Genomic DNA, 21,867 nt, shown 5'->3' with positions numbered 1-21,867 from the left:
TGCACTTCATGCATATATTGCCAAAAGCTGGACATCAATCAGATTCCCCTTCATCCTTCTAAACTCCAACAAGTACAGATCGAGAGTCCTCATCCATTCCTCATACAACAAGTTCTTCATTCCAAGGATCATTCTTGTGAACCTCCTCTGGATCCTTTCCAAGGCCAGCACATCCTTCCTTACGTAAGGGGCCCAAAACTGCTCACAGAACAAAGAACAACAAAAATACAGCACAGGAACAGGCCCTTTGGCCCTCCAAGCCTGTGCCGACCATGCTGCCCGTCTAAACTAAAATCTTCTCCAATTCCTGGGTCCATATCCCTCTATTCCCATCCTATTCATGTATTTGTCAAGATGCCCCTTAAATGTCACTATCGTCCCTGCTTCCACCACCTCCTCCGGCAGCGGGTTCCAGGCACCCACTACCCTCTGTGTAAAAAGACTTGCCCCGTACATCTCTAAACCTTGCCCCTCGCACCTTAAACCTATGCCCCCTATTAATTGACCCCTCTACCCTGAGGAACAGCCTCTGACTATCCGCTCTGTCTGTGCCCCTCATAATTTTATAGACCTCTATCAGGTCACCCCTCAACCTCCGTCGGTCCAGTGAGAACAAGACGAGTTTATTCAACTGCTCCTCATAGCTACTGCCCTCCATACCAGGCAACATCCTGGTAAATCTCTTCTGCACCCTCTCTAAAGCCTCCACATCCTTCTGGTAGTGTGGCGACCAGAATTGAACACTATACTCAAGTGTGGACAAACTAAGGTTCTATACAGCTGCAACATGACTTGCCAATTCCTATACTCAATGCCCCGGCCAATGAAGGCAAACAGGGGCTGGATTAGCACACCGGGCTAAATGGCTGGCTTTCAAAGCAGACCAAGGCAGGACAGCAGCACGGTTTGATTCCCGTACCAGCCTCCCCAAACAGGCGCCGGAACGTGGCGACTAGGGGCTTTTCACAGTAACTTCGTTTGAAGCCTACTTGTGACAATAAGCGATTTTCATTTCATTTCGTATGCCTTCTTGACTACCTTTTCCACCTGTGTTGCCCCTTTCAGTGACCTGTGGACCTGTACACCTAGATCTCTCTGACTGTCAATATTCTTGAGGGTTCTGCCATTCACTGCATATTCCCTACCTGTATTAGACTTTCCAAAATGCATCACCTCACATTTGTCCGGATTAAACTCCATCTGCCATCTCTCCGCCCAAGTCTCCAAACAATCTAAATCCTGCTGTATCCTCTGACAGTCCTCATCGCTACCCGCAATTCCACCAACCTTTGTGTCATCTACAGACTTATTAATCAGACATTTTCCTCCAAATCATTTATATGTACTACAAACAGCAAAGGTCCCAGCACTGATCCCTGCGGAACACCACTAGTCATAGCCCTCCAATTAGAAAAGCACCCTTCCATTGCTACTCTCTGCCTTCTATGACCTAGCCAGTTCTGTATCCACCTTGCCAGCTCACCCCTGATCCCATGTGACTTAACCTTTTGTACCAGTCTACCATGAGGGACATTGTCAAAGGCCTTACTGAAGTCCATATAGACAACATCCAATGCCCTACCTGCATCAATCATCTTTGTGACCTCTTCGAAAAACTCTATCAAGTTAATGAGACACGACCTCCCCTTCACAAAACCATGCTGCCTCTCACTAATATGTCCATTTGCTTCCAAATGGGAGTAGATCCTGTCTCGAATCATTCTCTCCAGTAATTTCCCTACCACTGACGTATCACCGGCCTGTAGTTCCCTGGATTATCCTTGCTACCCTTCTTAAACAAAGGAACAACATTGGCTATTCTCCAGTCCTCCGGGACATCACCTGAAGACAGTGAGGATCCAAAGATTTCTGTCGAGGCCTCAACAATTTCCTCTCTTGCCTCCTTCAGTATTCTGGGGTAGATCCTATTCGGCCCGGGGGACTTATCTACCTTAATATTTTTCAAGACGCCCAACATCTCGTCTTTTTGGATCTCAATGTGACCCAGGCTATCTACACACCCTTCACCAGACTCAACATCCACAGAGCTCCAAATGGGGTCTGACCAGAGCCTTATGCAGCCTCAGAAGTACATCCCTATTCTTTTATTCTAGCTCTCCGACATGAATGCTGACATCGCATTTGCCTCCCTAACCGCTGACCGAACCTGCATGGTAACCTTAAGAGAATCGTGAACAAGGACTCCCAATCCCCTATTGCTTCTGATTTCCTAAGCATTTCCCCATTTACAAAATAGTCTATGCCTCCATTCCTCCTTCCAAAGTGCATAACCTCACACTTTTCCACATTGTATTCCATCTGCCACTTCATGTCCCACTTTCCTAGCCTGTCCAAATCCTTCTGCAGCCCCTCTGCTTCCTCAATGCTACCCGCCCCTCTACAGATCTTTGCATCATCTGCAAACTTAGCAACAGTGCCTTCAGTCCCCTCTTCCAGATCATTAAGGTACATTGTGAAAAGTTGTGGTCCCAGCACAGACCCCTGAGGCAGGCCAGTAGTCACCAGCTGCCATCCTGAAAAAGATCCATTTATCCCACTCTCTGCCTTCTGCCAGTCAGCCAATCCTCTATCCATGCCAGGATCTTATGCTTAACACCATGGGCTCTAACAGTCTCCTATGCGGCACCTTGTCAAAGACCTTCTGGAAATCTAAATAAATCAGGTCCACTGGTTCTCCTTTGTCTAACTTCCTTACTACCTTCTCAAAGAACTCTAACAGATTTGTCGGACACGAACTCCCTTTGATAAAGCTGTGCTGACTCAGTCTTATTTTATCATGCACTTCCAAATACTCCGCGATCTCATCTTTAATAATGGACTCTAAAATCTTACCAATGACCAAAGTCAGGCCACCCGGCCTATAATTTCCCAACTTCTGCCTCCCTCCCTTCTTAAACAGGGGTGTTACATTAGTCACTTTCCAGTCCTCTGGGACCCTTCCTGTCTCCAGTGATTCCTGAAAGATCACCACCAATGTCTCCACAATTTCCTCAGCTATCTCTTTTAGAGTTCTGGGGTGTTGTACATCCGGTCCAGGTGACTTATCCACCTTCAGACCTTTCAGTTTCCCCAGAATCTTCTCCTTAGTAATGGTCACTGCACTCACCTCTGCCCCCGGTTCTCCTGGAGCTCTGACAACCCACTGGTGTCTTCCACCGTGAAGACTGATGCAAAATAACTATTCAGTTCCTTTGCCATTTCTTGGTTTCCTATTATTACCTCTCCAGCCATATTTTCCAGTGGTCCAAGATCTATTTTTGCCTCTCTCTTACCTTGTATATATTGAAAAATTCTCCTCCCATATTCTTTTATATTACTAGCTAGCGTGCACTCATTTTGTCCCCCCTTATTGCTTTTTTAGTTATCCTCTGCTCACTTTTAAATGATTTCCAATCCTCTGGCTTCCCACTAATCCTCACCACTTTGTATGCTTTCTCTTATTGCTTTTATGCTGTCCTTGACTTCCCTCGTCAACAATGGATGCCTTGTCCTCCCCTTAGCATGTTTCCTCCTCCTTGCGATGAATTTCTGTTGCGCATCCCGAATAACCCCCAAAATTCCTGTCATTGTTGTTCCACTGTCTTCCCTGCTCGGCTCCTTTTCCGATCAACTCTGGCCAGTTCATCCCTTTTGTAGTTTCCTTATTTAATTGTAATGCCATTACATCTGATTGCAGCTTCTCCCTCTCAAACTGCAGGGTAAATTCTATCATACTGTGGTCACTGCTCCCTGAGGGTTCCTTCAATTTAAGTTCCCTAATCAAGTCTGCCTCATTACACATCACCAAATCCAGAATTGCCTGTTTCCTAATGGGCTCTGTCACAAGCTGCTCCAAAAAACCAACTCTTAGACATTCCACAAATTCGTTTTCTTGGGATCCACTACCAACCTGATTTTCCCAGTCCACCCACATATTGAAGTCCCCCATGATTTTTGTGCTATTGCCTTTTTTACATGCTATTTCTAACTCCTGATATATTTTCTGCCCCACATCCTGACTACTGCTTGGGGGTCTGTACATAACGCCCATCAGGGTCTTTTTACTTTTGCGATTCCTCAACTCTACCCAGAGATTCTATGCCTTCTGATCCGACATCGCTCCTTGCTATCGATTTAACTTCATTCCTTACTAACAATGCAATCCAGCCCCCTTTGCCCATCTGCCTGTCCTTTTGATAGGACACATATCCTTGTGTATTTAGATCCCAGTCCTGATCCCCTTGCAGCCACGTACCTGTGATGCCCACAACATCGTACCGGCCAATTTCAATGTGTGCAACAAGCTCATTTACCTTGTTCCGTATACTGCGCGCATTTAGGTACAACACCCTCAATCCTGCATTGACCACCTCCCTTCTCACTCATCACCTATTTGTCATCTCTTATTTTTGTTCCCTATTTCCCCTCCCCTTCTTGACACCTTCTAAGCTAATGATCTTCAAAGTCGGGGGCGTGACCCGTGGGTGGTCGTGTGTCAGGAGGGTCGCAGAGCCATCTGACTATTGACGTCAATATTAGCCAATGCCTTGGCAAACAGACAAGGCCAAAAAGGCTCAATGGTCACACCAGCTGTTTTAATCAGGGCATTGAGTTCCCAAATGCACAGATTCGCACGCAACAACTGCAGCAGCCGACTGCGAGCGGCCTTTTTACCATATATAAAAAATGTGGCCGCACTGCACATGCATGCCCGCTCATCGGTGCGCATGCGCAGAGTTTTACGCATGCGCACCGATGAGCGGACACGCATGCGCAGTGCGGCCGCATTTTCTTTATATGGTAAAAAGGCCGCTCGCAGCCGGCATAGTTAAAAGCCAGCTGCTGCTTGCTCTGCCCGGTTCAGAAGTGCTGGTTCTTCTGAACGAAGCTAAGGTCGAGTATCCCCCCCGACGACTAGCACCATCGGACCCACCCGCAGAGATCCAGCGCCATGGCCTCCACCTCAGAACTCGCCTGTCTTTACAGCGCGCTCATCCTGCACAACGACGAGGCCACTGTCACCAAAGACAAACTCAATGCCCTGATTAAAACAGCTGGTGTGACCATTGAGCCTTTTTGGCCTCGTCTGTTTGCCAAGGCATTGGCTAATATTGACGTCAATAGTCTGATCTGCAACGTTGGTGCTGGTAGCAGTGCCCCAGCTGCTGCAGCAGTTGTTTCCACCGCTGCCCCTGTTGCTGCTGAAGAGAAAAAGGAACAGAAGAAACAGGAAGAATCTGAAGAGTCTGACGGTGACATGGGCTTTGGTCTCTGATTAAACGTGCCGTGCAGCAACATTGTTACATTTTCCAAAAAATAAATAAAATTTGAATATAAAAGCCGGCTGCTGCGGCTGAAGACCGCGAATTTGCGCAATCGGAGACGCAGAAGATTTTTTAAAAAACTGTATGTAATCTTCCTGCCTGAGGGAGGCAGAGAGGAGGTCACAGCCCCCCAAACGTCACCATCACGTGCTTTGGACACAATTGAGATTCCTCTATCTTGTCAGCAGCAAACAAGGTGAAAGAAAACGGTGGTAGATCACGAATGTCGGCCAGCGTTGGTCGCGAAGGTCGGCCAGCGTGAGTCGCGAAGGTCGGCCGGCGTGGGTCAGGAAGGTCGGCCAGCATGGGTTGCAAAGGTCGGCCGACGTGGATCGCGAAGGTCGGCCGGCGTGGGTCTCGAAGGTCAGTCGGTCTGGGTCCCGAAGGTTGGCCAGTTGGTAAAAATGGGTCCCCGGAACAAAAGTTTGAAAAACACTGATCGAAGCTAATGCTCTGGTTCCCACCCCTCTGCCAAACTAGTGTTGCTCATTCTGGGTGAGTATGCTTAACACTCAATTTGGCTCTGTTTCGTTCCTTAGCTTTGGAGTCGCCAGGTATCGTTAAGATACCGCCACAAGTTTCAAGTTCAAAGCAATAAATCCATACACCAGTTAGTAAGTTCAAACAAGACATGTTTATTATATTACAGTAATCTACTAATCATGCATATAAAACTATAAGACTAGGCTAATCCTACCACTAATAGGCCAAATACTTATCGGGAAAGGGGACTGTCGGATCAGGGAACAACAGCCTCTAGCTTTGTCCTAGGTCCACAGGCTTCCAGTAGTTATGGACTGAAGGGGGTCAGGAGTGTCTACTCTCGTAGCGTGCGTTGTATGACACTTACGTGCTGGCGGCTACTGTCCAGGCCTCTCCGCCTCAAGGTTCTTCTGCTGCAACAGTGTTCTGCTGGGAGGGCTGGCTGGTCAAGGAGAGGCTGGTAGAGAGAGAGAGCTGGGGTCGGGGTCTCTGTTTTATACCTCTCTCAGGGTCTGGGCGGACCCTCTATTCACTCACAATCGATTGGGTCTCTTCCCAATCGATTGATTTGAATTCCCCAATAACGGGGCAGTACCTCGATCACTGGGCGGTTCTTGGGACTTATTGTTTTGGACTTCCTTTGGCGCCAAAAAGTCGGGCCTTCCATTTAATGTATTGATTTGTGTTAACTTGTTTCCATTGTACCTGGGGATGGCCCGGTATCGCCTCATTAGTATGTTAACTGGTTTATTTTCACAGTGCTGTCTGGTTTCTGCAGCAGTCAGAACTGGTTTCTGCAGTAGTCTGAATATAAAAGTGCTTTGCAAGCTGCTTGCTTTTACAACATGTCCATTTTCCCTGCATTCCTTGCAATCTTCCATTTTGTGTTGGGCAGTGGTCACCCCAGGTGGCTACACTAGTTTAAATCCTCCCGAGTTGCCTGATGTTCAATCACTCCAGGTCAGCATGAAAGTATAGATGGGCTCTGAAAGGGTCGAGGAGCGGCTGCTTCAAGTCTCTGAAGCTTCTTCCTGTGGTTGTGGAGGATCCTTGGCCTTGCGGATGGTGTCTCGAATGCTACATGCTGCCTCGATAAAACTCAACCCCAAAGGTGTTAGGCCTCTCTCAGGCTCAGACATCCAGAGTGCATCCACTGCGGCCATCTCATTCATGAGATCTGGGCAGGTAGTTGGCTGCCTCCAAACCAGCTGCAGGCACAAGGAGAACACGACTCAGCAGCATGCAGAAACGTTCACATAAATTCACCTGGTTGCACCTGGGTCTCACAAGGTGATTTCTTTTTGCTGAATGCCAAAGCAATAGATTGCAAAATTGGAGGTCTTGCAATGTATACGTTAATAGATCACCTGGTCTCTGAGGAGGAGGAGGTGGCACAGTCAATGTGGTTGTCCATCTCCAATAGAACGCTCTACTAAGCACCAAATTATGCAGAGCGCAGCATCCTACCACAATATAGTGGGGCATATTGCAAAGCTCCCCTCAATCTATCCAGGCACCTGAACCTATTTTTCAGATGGTCATGGCCTGTATAAGCATCGATATCTTTGGTGCACGGTATTCATCCACAAAGGCGATCAGACAGTCTGGACGCCGAAAGCACTAGGGTCTGTCTCAAAATGTACAAGTCAGGGCAGATTCCTGGGAATCATGCACATACTTGAAGGATCCTTTTACTATGTTCACAAACAATTTGCAATTTCAGCAAATAGAATCTTTTCCTGTCCATGAAACACCTGGCTGCTTTGCGGGAGTCTTGTTAAGCACACATATGAAGTCAATTACGCTAGATGAAATCCCTCTTGACCTGAAGAAGAGGGTAATTAGAGGGTGCTTTTTATCTCCGGAACTGGCAGTCCAATTTTGCGGAAAATTGCCTCAGTTCGATTTCTGCGAATGAGAGCCACCTTCCGTGTGTCCGGTCGGCACATCCCCGTCACTGGATGTCCTCTTGACCTGAATGGCCGTATAGGTGCGGTGCTTGATGTATTTGATACATCCCATCTGTCACCATCTTGATGTAACAATGGAACGCTGACTGGAAGATCCCACAGATGTCTCCACGCTATCCCTGGAATGATCCTGAGCTGTAAAGGTTGAGTGCCAAAGTCACCTTCATTGCCACAGGCAATGGGTGGCCGCCACATCCCAGTGGTTTCAATTCCTCTTCCAGCATTCAGCACAATCCATTATCACCTGGACAGATACAGATTTTGGAGAAACAGGTGTTCTGCCATCTCTATGATGCTAAGCCTCAATCTACAAACCCTTCCAGCTGGATCGCACCTTCTGTGAACATTAGTCTGCATAATTGCCCATATGGGCCCTCCTCACCTGCCTCCATGAATTTGTCTCTCTCCTAATCTGCTCCTCACTGGAGGCGCCAAAACTTTTTTTTTAAATTTAGAGTACCCAATCATTTTATTTCAAATTAAGGTGCAATTTAGCGTGGCCAATCCACCTAACCTGCACATCTTTGGGTGAAACCCACGCTGTCTCAGGGAGAATGTGCAAACTCCATATGGACAGTGACCAGGGCCGGGATTCGAACCCGGGTCCTCAGCGCCATAGGCAGCAGTGCTAACCATTGTACCATCGTACCGCCCCTCTGGAGGAGTCAAACCGAAGAGTGCAGATTGTCCATTAAGACTTGAAGCCTTCATAGCTCAATGTCTTTCAACTCCCCAGTGATGCTTGCACTCACTGGAGTGGACCTGAGAGACACCCTTCCAACAACTGCCCTCTTAAAAAGGCTCATTCCTCTGAAATCCCTCCAAATGTTCAAATCTTTGCTGATTTAGCACAGGGCTGGTTTAGCACAGGGCTAAATTGCTGGCTTTGAAAGCAGACCAAGGCAGGCCAGCAGCACGGTTCAATTCCCATACCAGCCTCCCCGAACAGGCGCCGGAATGTGGCGATTGGGGGCTTTTCACAGTAACTTCATTTGAAGCCTACTTGTGACAATAAGCGATTTTCATTTTCATGTGAACCTCAGCTTGCTTGGCTGACACTCAATGTACTGTCATTGTATTCAATGGCTGCCACTTCCAGCCAACACACACACCACTTAAGATCTCACCTCATTTGAGCAGACGAGGCATTAATGCTCCACAAAACCTATGCGCCCCATGGAAAATGTAAAATCAGCTTCAAAATCAATCTCCCTTTTTCTCCGCTGCCATTTTACCAGCCGCCATGCCTCCAGGTTCATGGACAGGAGGCTGATAAAAGTCCACCTAAAATGTTGATGCAACCTTCTCCACTGATTTTGCACTGACTTCATCAAATACTGCTTATAGACAGTGGACTGGTCCATATTTAAGAACTCAGCGACCAACTTAAATGAGTATGCCACCACCATCAGACTTCATCAGCAAATGTGTGGACAACTGCGTGCCAAAGAAAGCAGTACATACATTCCCCAACTGGAAACCATGGCTCAATCACGAGATTGACTCCCTACTGAAGGACAGATGAGGCATTTAAGTCAGACGACCCTGACCTATACAAGAAATCCAGGTACGACCTCCGCAAAGCCATCCGAGATGCTAAGAGAGAATATCAAACCAAGTCACAGACTCTTGGTGATTGTGGCAAGGACTAAGCAACATAACAGACTACAAAGTAAAGCCGAGCAGTATCTCCGGCAGCAGCACACCTCTCCCCGATGAACTTAATGCATTCTATTGTTCGAGCAGGTAACCAACAATCCGCTGTCGAGTGCCCCAGCAGCCCATAACTCACCCATACCCACCATCACAGCTTCCAAAGTCAGATCAGCCTTCCTGAAAGTGAATCCTCGGAAGGCGACGGGCCCTGATGGGATCCCTGGTCGTGCACTCAGAGCCTGCGTGGACCAGCTGGCAGAGGTATTCGAAGACATCTTTAACCTGCCCCATCTCCACTCTGAGGTCCCCACCTGCTTCAAGAAGACCACCATTATACCGGTGCCAAAGAAGAATCAGGCAATGAATACCATCCGGTGGTCCTGCCTTCAGTCATAATGAAGTGCTTCAAGAGGTTGATCATGAAGCGCATCACCTCCATACTCCAAGAACACCTTGATCCACTGCAACTCGCATACCGTCGCAACTGGTCCACAGCAGATGCCATTCCCCTGGGCCTACACTCATCCCTAGAGCATCTCGACAACAAGGACTCCTTCATCAGACTCCTATTTATTGACTACATCTCCGCCTTCAACACCATAATCCCAGCCAAGCTCATATCAAAGCTCCAAAACCTAGGACTTGGCTCCCCACTCTGCAACTGGATCCTTGATTTTCTGACCAACAGGCCACAATCAGTAAGAATGAACAACACCTCCTCCTCTACAATAGTGCTCGATACCGAGGCCCTGCAAGACTGCGTACTTAGCCCCCTACACTACTCCCTGTACACACATGACTGCATGGCAAAATATGGTTCCACTCCATCTGCAAGTTTGCTGACGATAGGGCAGCAGGGTGGCGCTGTGGGTTAGCCCTGCTGCCCCACGGCGCCGAAGTCCCAAGTTCGATCCCGGCTCTGGGTCACTGTCTGTGTGGAGTTTGCACATTCTCCCAGTGTTTGCGTGGGTTTTGCCCCCACAACCCAAAGATGTGCAAGATAGGTGGATTGAACACACTAGATTGCCCCTTAATTGGAAAAAAAAATAATTGGGTACACTAAATTTATTTTTAAAAATATTTGCTGACGATACGACCATAGTGGGCCGGATCTCGAATAACGACGAGTCAGAATACAGGAGGGAGATAGAGAACCTAGTGGAGTGGTGCAGCGACAACAATCTATCCCTCAATGGCAGCAAAACTAAAGAGCTGGTCATTGACTTCAGAAAGCAAAGTACCGTACACACCCCTGTCAGCATCAATGGGGCCGAGGTGGAGATGGTTAGCAGTTTTAAATTCCTAGGGGTGCACAGCTCCAAAATTCTGCCCTGGTTCACCCACGTTGGCACTACCACCAACAAAGCACAACAGCGACTATATCTCCTCAGAAAACTAAGGAAATTCGACATGTCCACATTAACCCTATCCAACTTTTACAGATGCACCATAGAAAGCATCCTATCTGGCTGCATCACAGCCTGGTATGGCAACTGCTCGGCCCTGGACCGCAAGAAACTTCAGAGAGTCGTGAACACAGCCCAGTCCATCACACAAACCCGCCTCCCATCCATTGACTCCATTTACATCTCCTGCTGCCGGGGGAAAGCGGGCAGCATAATCAAAGACCCCTCCCACCCGGCTTAGTCATTCTTCCAACTTCTTCCATCAGGCAGGAGGTACAGAAGTCTGAAAACACGCACGAACAGACTCAAAAACAGCTTCTTCCCCACTGTTACCAGACTCCTAAATGACCCTCTTATGAACTGACCTCATTAACACTACACCCCTGTATGCTTCATCTGATGCCGGTGCTTATGTAGTTCATTGTATACTTTGTGCTGTCCCATTATATATTTTGTTTTATTCCCTTTTCTTCCCATGTACTTAATGATCCGTTGAGCAGCTCACAGAAAAATACTTTTCACTGTACCTTGGTACACGTGACAATAAACAAATCCAATCCAATGCATGCTTTTTATTGAGTGTCCTGTACAGGGTGTTGCAGCCATAATTGCTTGCACAAACGCCCGGACCTGCCAAAGTTGTCCCCACCGTGGGACCCCGATGACGGCACGGGCGAGAAATGCAAATCGGCATCAGCTTTGGAGGGGCCAGAAGAAAGATCTGCCGTGGGGCAGCTGCAGAATTCCACCCATACAACTTGGCAGGCAATCAAAGCAAATAATGCCAATTATCAACCTGCCATGAAAAACACTGAAAAGGTTTGTTAACGCTGCAACTGCAGAAAAAACGATCACACAAGGCATATTTATCTTACTTCTACTCCTGAACTCAAAGGTGCAAACATCTTTTTTCATACATATCAAAGCAAATGCTGACAGGAACCTGCCCATCATTTTACTGGTATGATGATGTTTATCCTGCATACTCAAAGAATGTTTGAAAAGGAATCAAAATTTAGGACTGCATTTTGACAGCCAAAACAAGAACAAAGGAGTCCTTCTATATTAATTTGATGCATGTGAGGGTCACTGGCAGGGCCAACATTTATTGCCAATGTGGTGTTGTGCTGCCTTTGTGAACCGCTGCGGTTCGTGCAGTGAAGGTATTGTCACATACCTGATAGGCTGGGATTTTCGGCACATTGACCCAATGACAATATATTTCCATTAAAATGGTACGCAACTTAGAAGGGAATTTTCAGGTAGTGGTGTTCCCATGCACCTGTTGCCCTTTTCATTGTGGGTCATTGAGGTCACAGGTTTGGGAGGAACTGTCAAAGTACCCTTGGAGAGTTGCTGCAATGCACATTGTCGATTGTACACACTACTGTCAATGTGTGTCTGTGGCAGGGGGAGTGAACATTCAAGCTGGTGGGTGCAGTGCCAAGCAAGTGGACTACTTTGTCCTGGATGGTGCTGAGCTTGTGTCTTTTTTTCATCGAATCCCGACAGTGTAGAGGGAGACCATTTGGCCCATCAAGTCTGCACCAACTCTGTGAAAGGTTCACCCCCACGCCCACCCCACCTTATTCCCTTGACCCTGTAACCTAACCTACACATCTTTGAACACCAAGGGGTAATTTAGCATGGCCAATTTACTTAGCCTGCACATCTTTGGGCTGTGTGAGGAAACCGGAGCACCCAGAGGAAACCCACGCAGACAGGGGGAGAATGTGTAAACTTCATATAGCCAGTCACCCAGGCTGGAATTGAACCTGGGTCCCTGGCACTGTGACGCAGCAGTGCTAACTGCTGTGTCACTGTGCCACCAGCGACTTGCTGGAGGCCCACTCATCCAAGATATTTGATCACATTTCTGACCTGTGCCTTGGGGAATCAGCTTAGAGTCACTACATGACACCGAGGCCAGAATTGTTCCACACCTGGATCTGACGAGGATGGAGATGGGACAGTAAACTAAATGACCATCAAGCGATGTAGCTGCAAATCCTGCCTCAGTCATCGCCCCCCACCACTTTCCTGAGAGTGGGAGAGGGAGTGGGCCTGAGCCCCAGCAGTCCCCCTCTTGATAACCAGCTAATTTATATCACAGCAGACCCCAATCTCCAGAACATTTTCTGATTTTCCGCAAGGCAGCTGGGGTTCAACAGCTGTCAGGTTTTTATACTAACTCCATGAAGGTGGGAAAAGTTTAAAAGGCAAGCAACTTTTTCAGCACTTTCAATTATTTTTGCTTTCAATTTAGACATCTGATGAGATTAGCAATTCTAAGGTCAAACTTAAATCTTAACAGACTTTAAAAGTTCTTTTCAATATTAAAAATATTTGAGGCCCTGTGGCTACAGCTCAATGTCTGCCACATATCGATCTGAAGATCCAGGTTGATCTATTTACGAATGGACTGGAATGGATGTGGGCCTTTTAACCTGCTTGCTCCAAAGGTGACCTAGCACCATTTTTGTCTCTGGTTTACCAAAATGTGCTGCAAACCTGCCTCGGGCTCAATTAAGGCCCTGGGGGATGTAAAGTGCTGCTCCCTGGCAGCCTGGAGACAGAGGTGGCAATGCGACTTGGATTCAGTCCCAACTCTCAATTCCTGCGTCCCACAGGAAAATTAAGCCTCTCTCTGACCCGCGCTTGTAAGGTACAGTATATGGGAGATGGCGGCGGCATGATGATAACATTACTTGATCAGTAATCCAGAGGTCAGGCTATGGACATGTGTTCAACTCTGACCACAGCAGCTGGGAAATTCTTCCCCCACTTCCCCACTATTTTCGAAAGGGGAAAAAAAAAAGTATGTGAAGATAGGCTAAAATAAAGTAATGGCAACCATAAAAATGACCATTGATTATTAGAAAAGCCTATCTGGTTAATAGATGTCCTTTAGGGAAAGACATCTCCAATCCTTACCTGGTCTGGCCTACATATGACTCTTAACTATCCACTGAAATGGCTGAACAAACCATTCAGTTCAAGGGCAATCCCCATCCACCACCACTCTCCTCCGCCTGGCTGAACTTGTTCTAGCTCTCAACAACTTTTCCTTTAACTCATCTCACTTTATCCAAATTAAAGGTGTAGCAATGGGTACCCTCATGGGTCCTAGCTACACTTGCCTTTTTATGGGGTATGTGGAGCATTCCAAGATCCAGGCCTATCCGAGCCCCCTCCCACAACTCCTTTACCGATACATTGATGACTATTTTGGTGCCGCGTCTTGCTCTTGCCCGGACCTGGAGAAATTCATCAACTTCGCTTCCAGTTTCCACCCCTCATTCACTTTCACCTGGTCCATCTCAGACACTTCCCTTCCCTTCCTTGATCTTTCTGTCTCCAATAGACTATCCACTAATATCGACTACAAGTCCACTGACTCCCACAGCTATCTGGACTACAGCTCTTTGCACCCTACACCCTGTAAGGACTCCATCCCTTTCTCTCAACTCCTTTGCCTCCGTCGCATTTGTTCCAATGGTGCCACTTTCCAAAATGGTGCTTCAAAAATGTGTTCCTTCTTCCTCAACCGTGATTTACCACCTGCAGGTGTGGACAGGGCCCTCAACAGTGTGCGCTCCATCTCCCGCGCCCCTCCACTCCCTCCCAGAACAAGGATAGAGCCCCCCTTGTTCTCACATTTCATCCAACCAGCCTCTGTATGCAAAGCATAATCCTCTGCCATTTTCGACCACTCCAGTGTGATACCACCACCAAACACACAGAATATCATAGAATTTACAGTACAGAAGGAGGCCATTTGGCCCATCGAATCTGCACCGGCTCTTAGAAAGAGCACCCTACCCAGGCCCATATCTCCACCTTCTCCCCATAACCCAGTAACCCCACCCAACACTAAGGGCAATTTTGGACACTAAGGGCAATTTAGCATGGCCAATCCACCTAACCTGCACATCTTTGGACTGTGGGAGGAAACAGGAGCACCCGGAGGAAACCCACGCAGACACGGGGAGAACGTGCAGACTCCGCACAGACAGTGACCCAAGCCAGGAATCGAACCTGGGACCCTGGAGCTGTGAAGCAATTGCGCTAACCACTATACTACCGTGCTGCCTTCCCTTCACTCCCTCTGTCAGCATTCTGCAGAGACCGTTCCCTCCGAAACAATCTAGTCCACTCCTCCACCATCCCTTTTACCTCTTCCATGCTTAACATCCCAGGCCCAAAACACTCATTCCAGGTTAAGCAGCGTTTCACTTGCATCTCTTCCAATTTAGTCGACTGCATTCGCTGCTCCCAATGTGGTCTCCTCTATATCGGAGAGATCAAACACAGACTGGGTGATCGCTTTGCTGAGCATCTTCGGTCTGTGCGCATTCAGGACCCTGACCTTCCTGTTGCTTGCAATTTTAACAAAAGACCCTGCTCCCATGCCTGTTCTTGGCCTGCTGCAATGTTCCAGTGAAGCTCAACGTAAATTGGAGGAACAACATCTCATTTTCCGGTTAGGCACGCTGCAGCCTTCCGGCCTGAACATCGAATTCAACAACTTCAGATGATGAGCTCTACCCCACCTCGACCCATTTGTTTTCATCCCATTTCATTTTAACTGTCTTTTACCATTTGTTTCTTTCTTAATATACATTTAATTACCCCCCCCAATCTTATCCACCTTTCCTTCACCTTTCTCCTCTTTACTTCCCCCTTCCCCTCACCCTGCATCTACAGTTCATCCTCTGATGTTAGTTTCCCTGCTGTTTGACCTTTCACATCTTTTGTCCTCTCTGGGGACTGCCATTAACACTCTTTCTCCTTGGCTTCTGTGGCTATTAGCACCCAGTTTCCCTGGGTTTCTGTAGCTATGACTCATCTTTCATTCTCACTCCACAATATAAATATTTCCCACTTTCTCTGTCTGTTAGCTTTGACAAAGAGTCATCAGACTCAAAACGTTAGCTCTTTCCTCCCCCTACAGATGCTGCCAGACCTGCTGAGATTTTCCAGCATTTTCTCTTTCGTTTCAGATTCCAGCATCCGCAGTAATTTGCTTTTATCAAGGGCAATTAGGGATGGGCAACAGATTTTGGCCTTGTCAGCGATGGCCACATCCCATCAAAGAATAAAGAATGTATGCGGCTGGTCCTGTAACATTGCAAGTCAATTATGTTGTATTGGGGATTCAGTGAGGGTATACTGTTAAATGTCAAGGGGAGGTTAGATTCTCTCTCGTCTGGGGTTAAAAAAATCTGTTGCGACTGATGTTTTCAATGCAATGGTGCTAATCCCAGTTTATATGCTCATGCACTGTTGCTCATCAACTTGTGAGATCAACCACAACATTTTCCCAGCTGTTCACATTGCTATGACGCAGAAATTGCGTTGAATCATGTCATCAAATCTCTTTTTCTTCCCACTTTGCTTCCGTTGGCTCAGTCACGCTTCTCTGCAGAGGATTATTTTTGGCATTCTTTTTATCTATCTTTTACATGGACAACATAGAAGACACTTGTGCTATTTAGTATGGTTCTATATTGTCTTGCCACGCTTTTACAGTTGCTAATCCTGTCTCTATGTTCAACCGCACATTTGAATACTAAAGGTGGAATTGGACAACCTATTTGAATTTAAAATGGGTGGCATTATCGGATGGGGATGGGTGGCATTATCTACATAGCAAGTAAGAAAAAAATAAAGTCACCATAGTCCCAAATGACTATAGGCTGCTTTCCCCTTTGAGGGGGAGAGCTGACTGGTGGTGATTTAACCTGAGGATCACCACACCTCAGGCGAGGGGCAACATTGGGAAGGCAGAGACCCAGGCGGAATGGTGGCACAGTGGTTAGCACTGCTGCCCCACAGTGACGAGGACCCAGGTTCAATCCCAGCCCTGGGTCACTCTCCGTGTGGAGTTTGCACAATTTCCCCGTGTCTGCGTGGGTCTCACTCCCACAACCCAAAGATGCGCAAGGTAGGTGGATTGGCTATGCTAAATTGCCCCTTAACTGGAACATTACTGTGAGTCTGGAGTCACATGTCGGCCAGACCAGGTAAGGATGGCAGATTTCCTTTCCTAAAGGGGAAGAATCTAACCTAAAGGATTTCCTTCCCTAAAGGGGCTGGTTTAGCTCACTCAGCTAAATCGCTGGCTTTGAAAGCAGACCAAGCAGGCCAGCAGCACGGTTCGATTCCCGTACCAACCTCCCTGGACAGGCGCCAGAATGTGGCGACTAGGGGCTTTTCACAGTAACTTCATTGAAGCCTACTCGTGACAATAAGCGATTTTCATTTTTCATTTTCATAAAGGACATTAGTGAACCAAATGGGTTTTTACAACAATCAACAGTGGTTTCATGATTGTCATTAGACTTTTAATTCCAGATTCTTTTTTATTAAATTCAAATTCCAGCATCTGCCCTGGTGGGATTCAAACCCATGTGCCCAGAGCATTACCCTGGGTCTCAGGATTACTATTCCAGTGACATTAGCACTATACCACCACCTCCCCAAAAGTATTGTGACTTGTCTTTTCCTGACAGGGACAATAGAAAGCCTGATTAGTGTTCCATCATCTTGAGGGCCAGTCCACATGCCCCCTCCCCGAGCATTGAGCAGGCCATTTTACTGTGGTACACCTCCCTCTCCAATGCACTGTGGCCTCTTGTGCTGACAGTCCAGCCTTGGCAGGGCACGCTTCAGTGCCAGTTGGTATACACCCACACAAACTCCTGAGCGCACTGGGGAATGGGCACCCAACTACACCTCTCCGCACTGGTCCATGCCATCTCTGCACTTACCCTTGTCGACAGCAGAAGATCATTGAATGTTTTGCCGCATTGAAGCAAGGTGCGCATATTACGCCATGCCCACTGACCTCGGCAGCTACCTCCGTCCAGGCCTTCTTTGTCAAATGAGGTGGCCTTCTCTTGCCGTCCCTGGGAATCAGAATGTTGGGCCAGGCACTGAGCACTAGGAAAGACAGGTACTCATCTGTGAAATGGGAGGCACTTATCCCACCTGACCTGCCTGCTATGACCTTCTGGTGCTGATTCCATTTCTGGACAAAGTTAATTCTTAAGTCACACAGTGCCCTCAACCTCCCCCACAATCCCTGGCACCCTGCATGGAGCTGATTCCTCACAAGTTCAATCCACTCCCCCCTTCCATTGGACCCAGCGCCCGATATGTTTCCACCACCACTCAGCGCCAGCCCAACCAGCAGACCCATTATATACTAAGTGCACCTAAATTGGTCACCCTGCATAATATCTCATTAACAACTGGATTTTGGGAGGAAACTGAGTTTGGGCATGGCCCGACGATACAGTTCAGGCTACGTTTTCAATTTCTCCAAAATAAAGCTGATTTTCTTATAAAAGAGAGCATCCCTATCTATTGCTGCATCATTTCACAACATCAGTTCACAACCTGATTGATTTTGCACATTACATTTTTGGGTCTAATGTTGTGTGCTCTTTTTAGAAATCTTTATGTTGCCCATGAACACAGGTTAGATGTGGTGCCCAATAATGCAGGATCACTCACATGGGACACTCAAACAATTCACTAAAAGACTGGGGAGTACCACAATCTTGGTGTAATGATGTACAGTAACAGTGCATATAACAGTGTACATAACAAGTGAAAATGACAAGTGTATATAGCCTCCGACCACTAGGTGTCATGCAAGAGGAACAGGACACTGGACCGGACAATACCAGTCTTGGTCAGTTACAGGAGCTGTTATTAGCATGGTTAGAAGCTCCAGTTTGGTTAGCAATAGTTTAGTCTACCCACAGTTTATTCCACATTAAATAACTAGTCTTGAACGAGGTGTTCTGTCGTTCACTGATTCATTTATCATAGTACGTGAACATAACACTTGGCATGCAGCCACATGGGTATCTGACATCAGCTCCAGGATGCAATGCAAATTCTAAGCTTTTCTCAATGCACTGAAACATCATACATGCACTGAGGGATTTATATGCCCTCAGACTATACTAGTGCTGACATATATGGGACCCTGTGCATCAGTGAGATAGAAAGTAGGAGTATGAGTTTGGATGGGTCGTTCTTCCTGGAATTGGGAGACTGCAGGGTGTGGTAGAGGCATGGGTCCTGAGGCTGGAAAGGGGCAGAATGGGTATCCAGGGTCTGAAGTGGGGAGTTAGATCTGGGGTAGAAGGGGACTTTTTAATGCTTACGGATTTTTTCACACTTCAGAGCTGAGGGAGAATCATCATGTCTAGGTTTAGGATGTTACTGAAACTTTTAAGAAGGCGGACAGACTTGGTCAGTGTCGGCATTGGGGGTCAACTGATCTCCAGTGAACTGTATACAAGAGCAGCTTAACGTTGAGGAAAACCTACTGCCTACTTGAAAGCCATGCTTTCTCTCCGAGAAAATATAACTCCGTCTCAGACATGGGGAACAGAGTATGGAAAAAGATGACTGATAGCCAGTAGGCTGGAAATGCCTAGAACTTTCATGGGGGAAAAGTGGGGAGAAGGGGAACTACTATGGTAGCTGAAAATTGGTCAACATTCCTTTCACTAATAACATGCTCTAATCCAAAGTATCATGTTATTCACTCGGATCAATTATGAGATCCTTTTGTTCTGTGGTATAATGTGGTTAGGTAATGTGACTGGCACAGACATAGCAACAAAATCACCAGCTCAATACTACATTCCAATCACAGACATTGGTGGCGGGATTGTCTCAGCCCACGCGGTTCGAGAATCGCCAGTCCGGGCGCAATTCGTGCGACGCTGCCCCGCGCCGGTCCGCCGATTCTCCGGTCACGGGAGAACGACGCCATTGGTGCCGGTACGGTCGGCGGGCGCCAGTTGGGGGCTGCACCCGCCGATTCTCTGCCCAAAAAAGTCCGAGTCCAGCCGGCGGCGTTCAAATCTGGTCTTACCCAGCAGGACCTCACCGTCCATCCTGTCGGGGGCGGCCTGTGGGACGGGGGGGGGGGGGGGGGGGGGGGCACCTTGGCCTGGCCCCGTAATCGGGGCCTACCGATCGGCAGGCTGGCCTCTCTTGGTGGGGGCCTCTTTTACTCCGCGCCGGCCCCTGTAGCCCTATGCCATGTTGCGCCGGGGCCGGCACGGAGAAGGAAGCTCCCGCGCATGCGCGCATTCGTGCCAGTCGCAGTGCCCGTGTGCAGACCCGCGGCGCCCATTTGGCGCCGGTATCGGAAGATGGAGCGGCGTGGGTCGCTCCTGTGCCGTGCTGGCCCCCTGTAGGGCAGAGGATCGCTACACTTAGCGGTCCAGTGACGCCGTCGTTAAACTCTCCAATTTTTATCACGGTGTCAACACTCTGCCATCAGAAGGGAGAATCTCACCCTGGACCTTTAGTAACTTTTCTCAGAAACATATGGAACATTCATGGTCCTCACATATTATTACATTTTCAGTGTACATTAAGGAAGTGTTGACGTTACAGCGTTTGTGAAAATACTGAACAGTGAGAAAGTATGCGCATCCTACTTACTATAAACAGTCAATTTAACCAAATTATACCTCATAATAGTACAAAGTACAATTGAGAAGCTACTCAGAGGTATCAGGTTTTCATCACAGATCAAATTATACAGGGTACTTAAATGCAGAGGTGTCAATGTACTGCTGTAAAATAAATATTTTCCTAATATTTTATAACTATGTTTCTGATCGATAACATTTTTATCTCACAAATTTATTACATTTGGTAAATATAAAGCAATTCACAAATATTTTCCTGTGAACTAACCAACAACATTTTTAAAATAAATCAACCAGCTGTGAATTTGCTCTCAGGACCAGGCAGCACGTCAGCAGTAACCATAGGAACTGTCACAATAACTGCTGTTGGGCATTCTGTAACATCAGTAACACAAACAAAACAAAAAGGATCAAACACAAAGCCAATAACATAACTGATTTAAGCAAACTAACAATAAGCCTGCAAGAAGGTCAGCAAAACAGCACAACACCCAAAATAAAATAAAAAGCAGTCTTATTTCAATAACCCGCCAAATTTATGCTGCTTCGGTTGACAAAGTTAATGACGACCCACCAACTGAAGTTATGTGTAGTGAAATGATGGTGGTCACTAAGCATCTGGGACACAAATTCATTGTATTCTGATCCTCACAAGAAGAAAATGAATTTGTTCCATATACAGCAGGCGGTAAAGAAGGCTAATAACATGTTGGCCTTCATTGCGAGAGGTTTTGAGTATAGAAGCAGGGATGTATTGCTGCAGTTCTACAGGGCCCTGGTGAAGCTACACCTGGACTATTGTGTGCAGTTTTGGTCTCCTTATCTGAGGAAGGATGTTTTTGCACTCGAGGGAGTGCAGCAAAGGTTTACCAGACTGATTCCAGGGATGGCGGGACTGTCATATAGAACATAGAACATAGAACAGTACAGCACAGAACAGGCCCTTGGGCCCTCGATGTTGTGCCGAGCAATGATCACCCTACTCAAACCCACGTATCCACCCTATACCCGTAACCCAACAACCCCCCACACCCTTAGCCTTACTTTTAAGGACACTACGGGCAATTTAGCATGGCCAATCCACCTAACCCGCACATCTTTGGACTGTGGGAGGAAACCGGAGCACCCGGGGGAAACCCACGCACACACGGGGAGGACGTGCAGACTCCACACGGACAGTGACCCAGCCGGGAACCGAACCTGGGACCCTGGAGCTGTGAAGCATTTATGCTAACCACCATGCTACCGTGCTATGAGGAGAGATTGACTAGGTTGGGATTGTTCTCGCTGGAGTTCAGAAGAATAAGGGGGATCTCATAGAGACTTATAAAATACTGACAGGACTAGACAGGGTAGATGCAGAGAAGATGTTACCAATGATGGGTGTATCCAGAACCAGGGGGGGTCACAATCTGAGGATTCAGGGTAAACCATTTCAGACAGATATAAGGAGACATTTCTTCACCCAAAGAGTGGTCAGCCTGTGGAATTCATTACCACAGGAAGTAGTTGATGCTAAATCATTGAATATATTCAAGAGCCGGCTAGATATAGCACC

General features: G+C 47.4%; 2 protein-coding genes across 6 annotated transcripts in view; one reads left to right on the top strand and one right to left on the bottom strand.

The window, feature by feature from the left end:
- The window catches only part of myo3b (myosin IIIB), an 881,575-nt gene that overhangs the window by 693,131 nt on the left and 166,577 nt on the right, over nucleotides 1-21,867 (bottom strand). The gene's annotated exons all lie outside the window — the stretch shown is intronic.
- On the top strand, nucleotides 4,914-5,291 carry LOC119961924 (60S acidic ribosomal protein P1-like). The gene has a single exon (XM_038789477.1). It carries the CDS (start codon nucleotides 4,952-4,954, stop codon nucleotides 5,273-5,275), a length of 324 nt encoding a protein of 107 aa, XP_038645405.1. The 5' UTR covers nucleotides 4,914-4,951; the 3' UTR covers nucleotides 5,276-5,291.

Source organism: Scyliorhinus canicula, chromosome 2, assembly GCF_902713615.1.
Source record: "Scyliorhinus canicula chromosome 2, sScyCan1.1, whole genome shotgun sequence".
NCBI lineage: Eukaryota > Metazoa > Chordata > Chondrichthyes > Carcharhiniformes > Scyliorhinidae > Scyliorhinus > Scyliorhinus canicula.
Note: the sequence above shows the minus strand (reverse complement) of the source record. Positions and strands in the feature narration are given on the sequence as shown.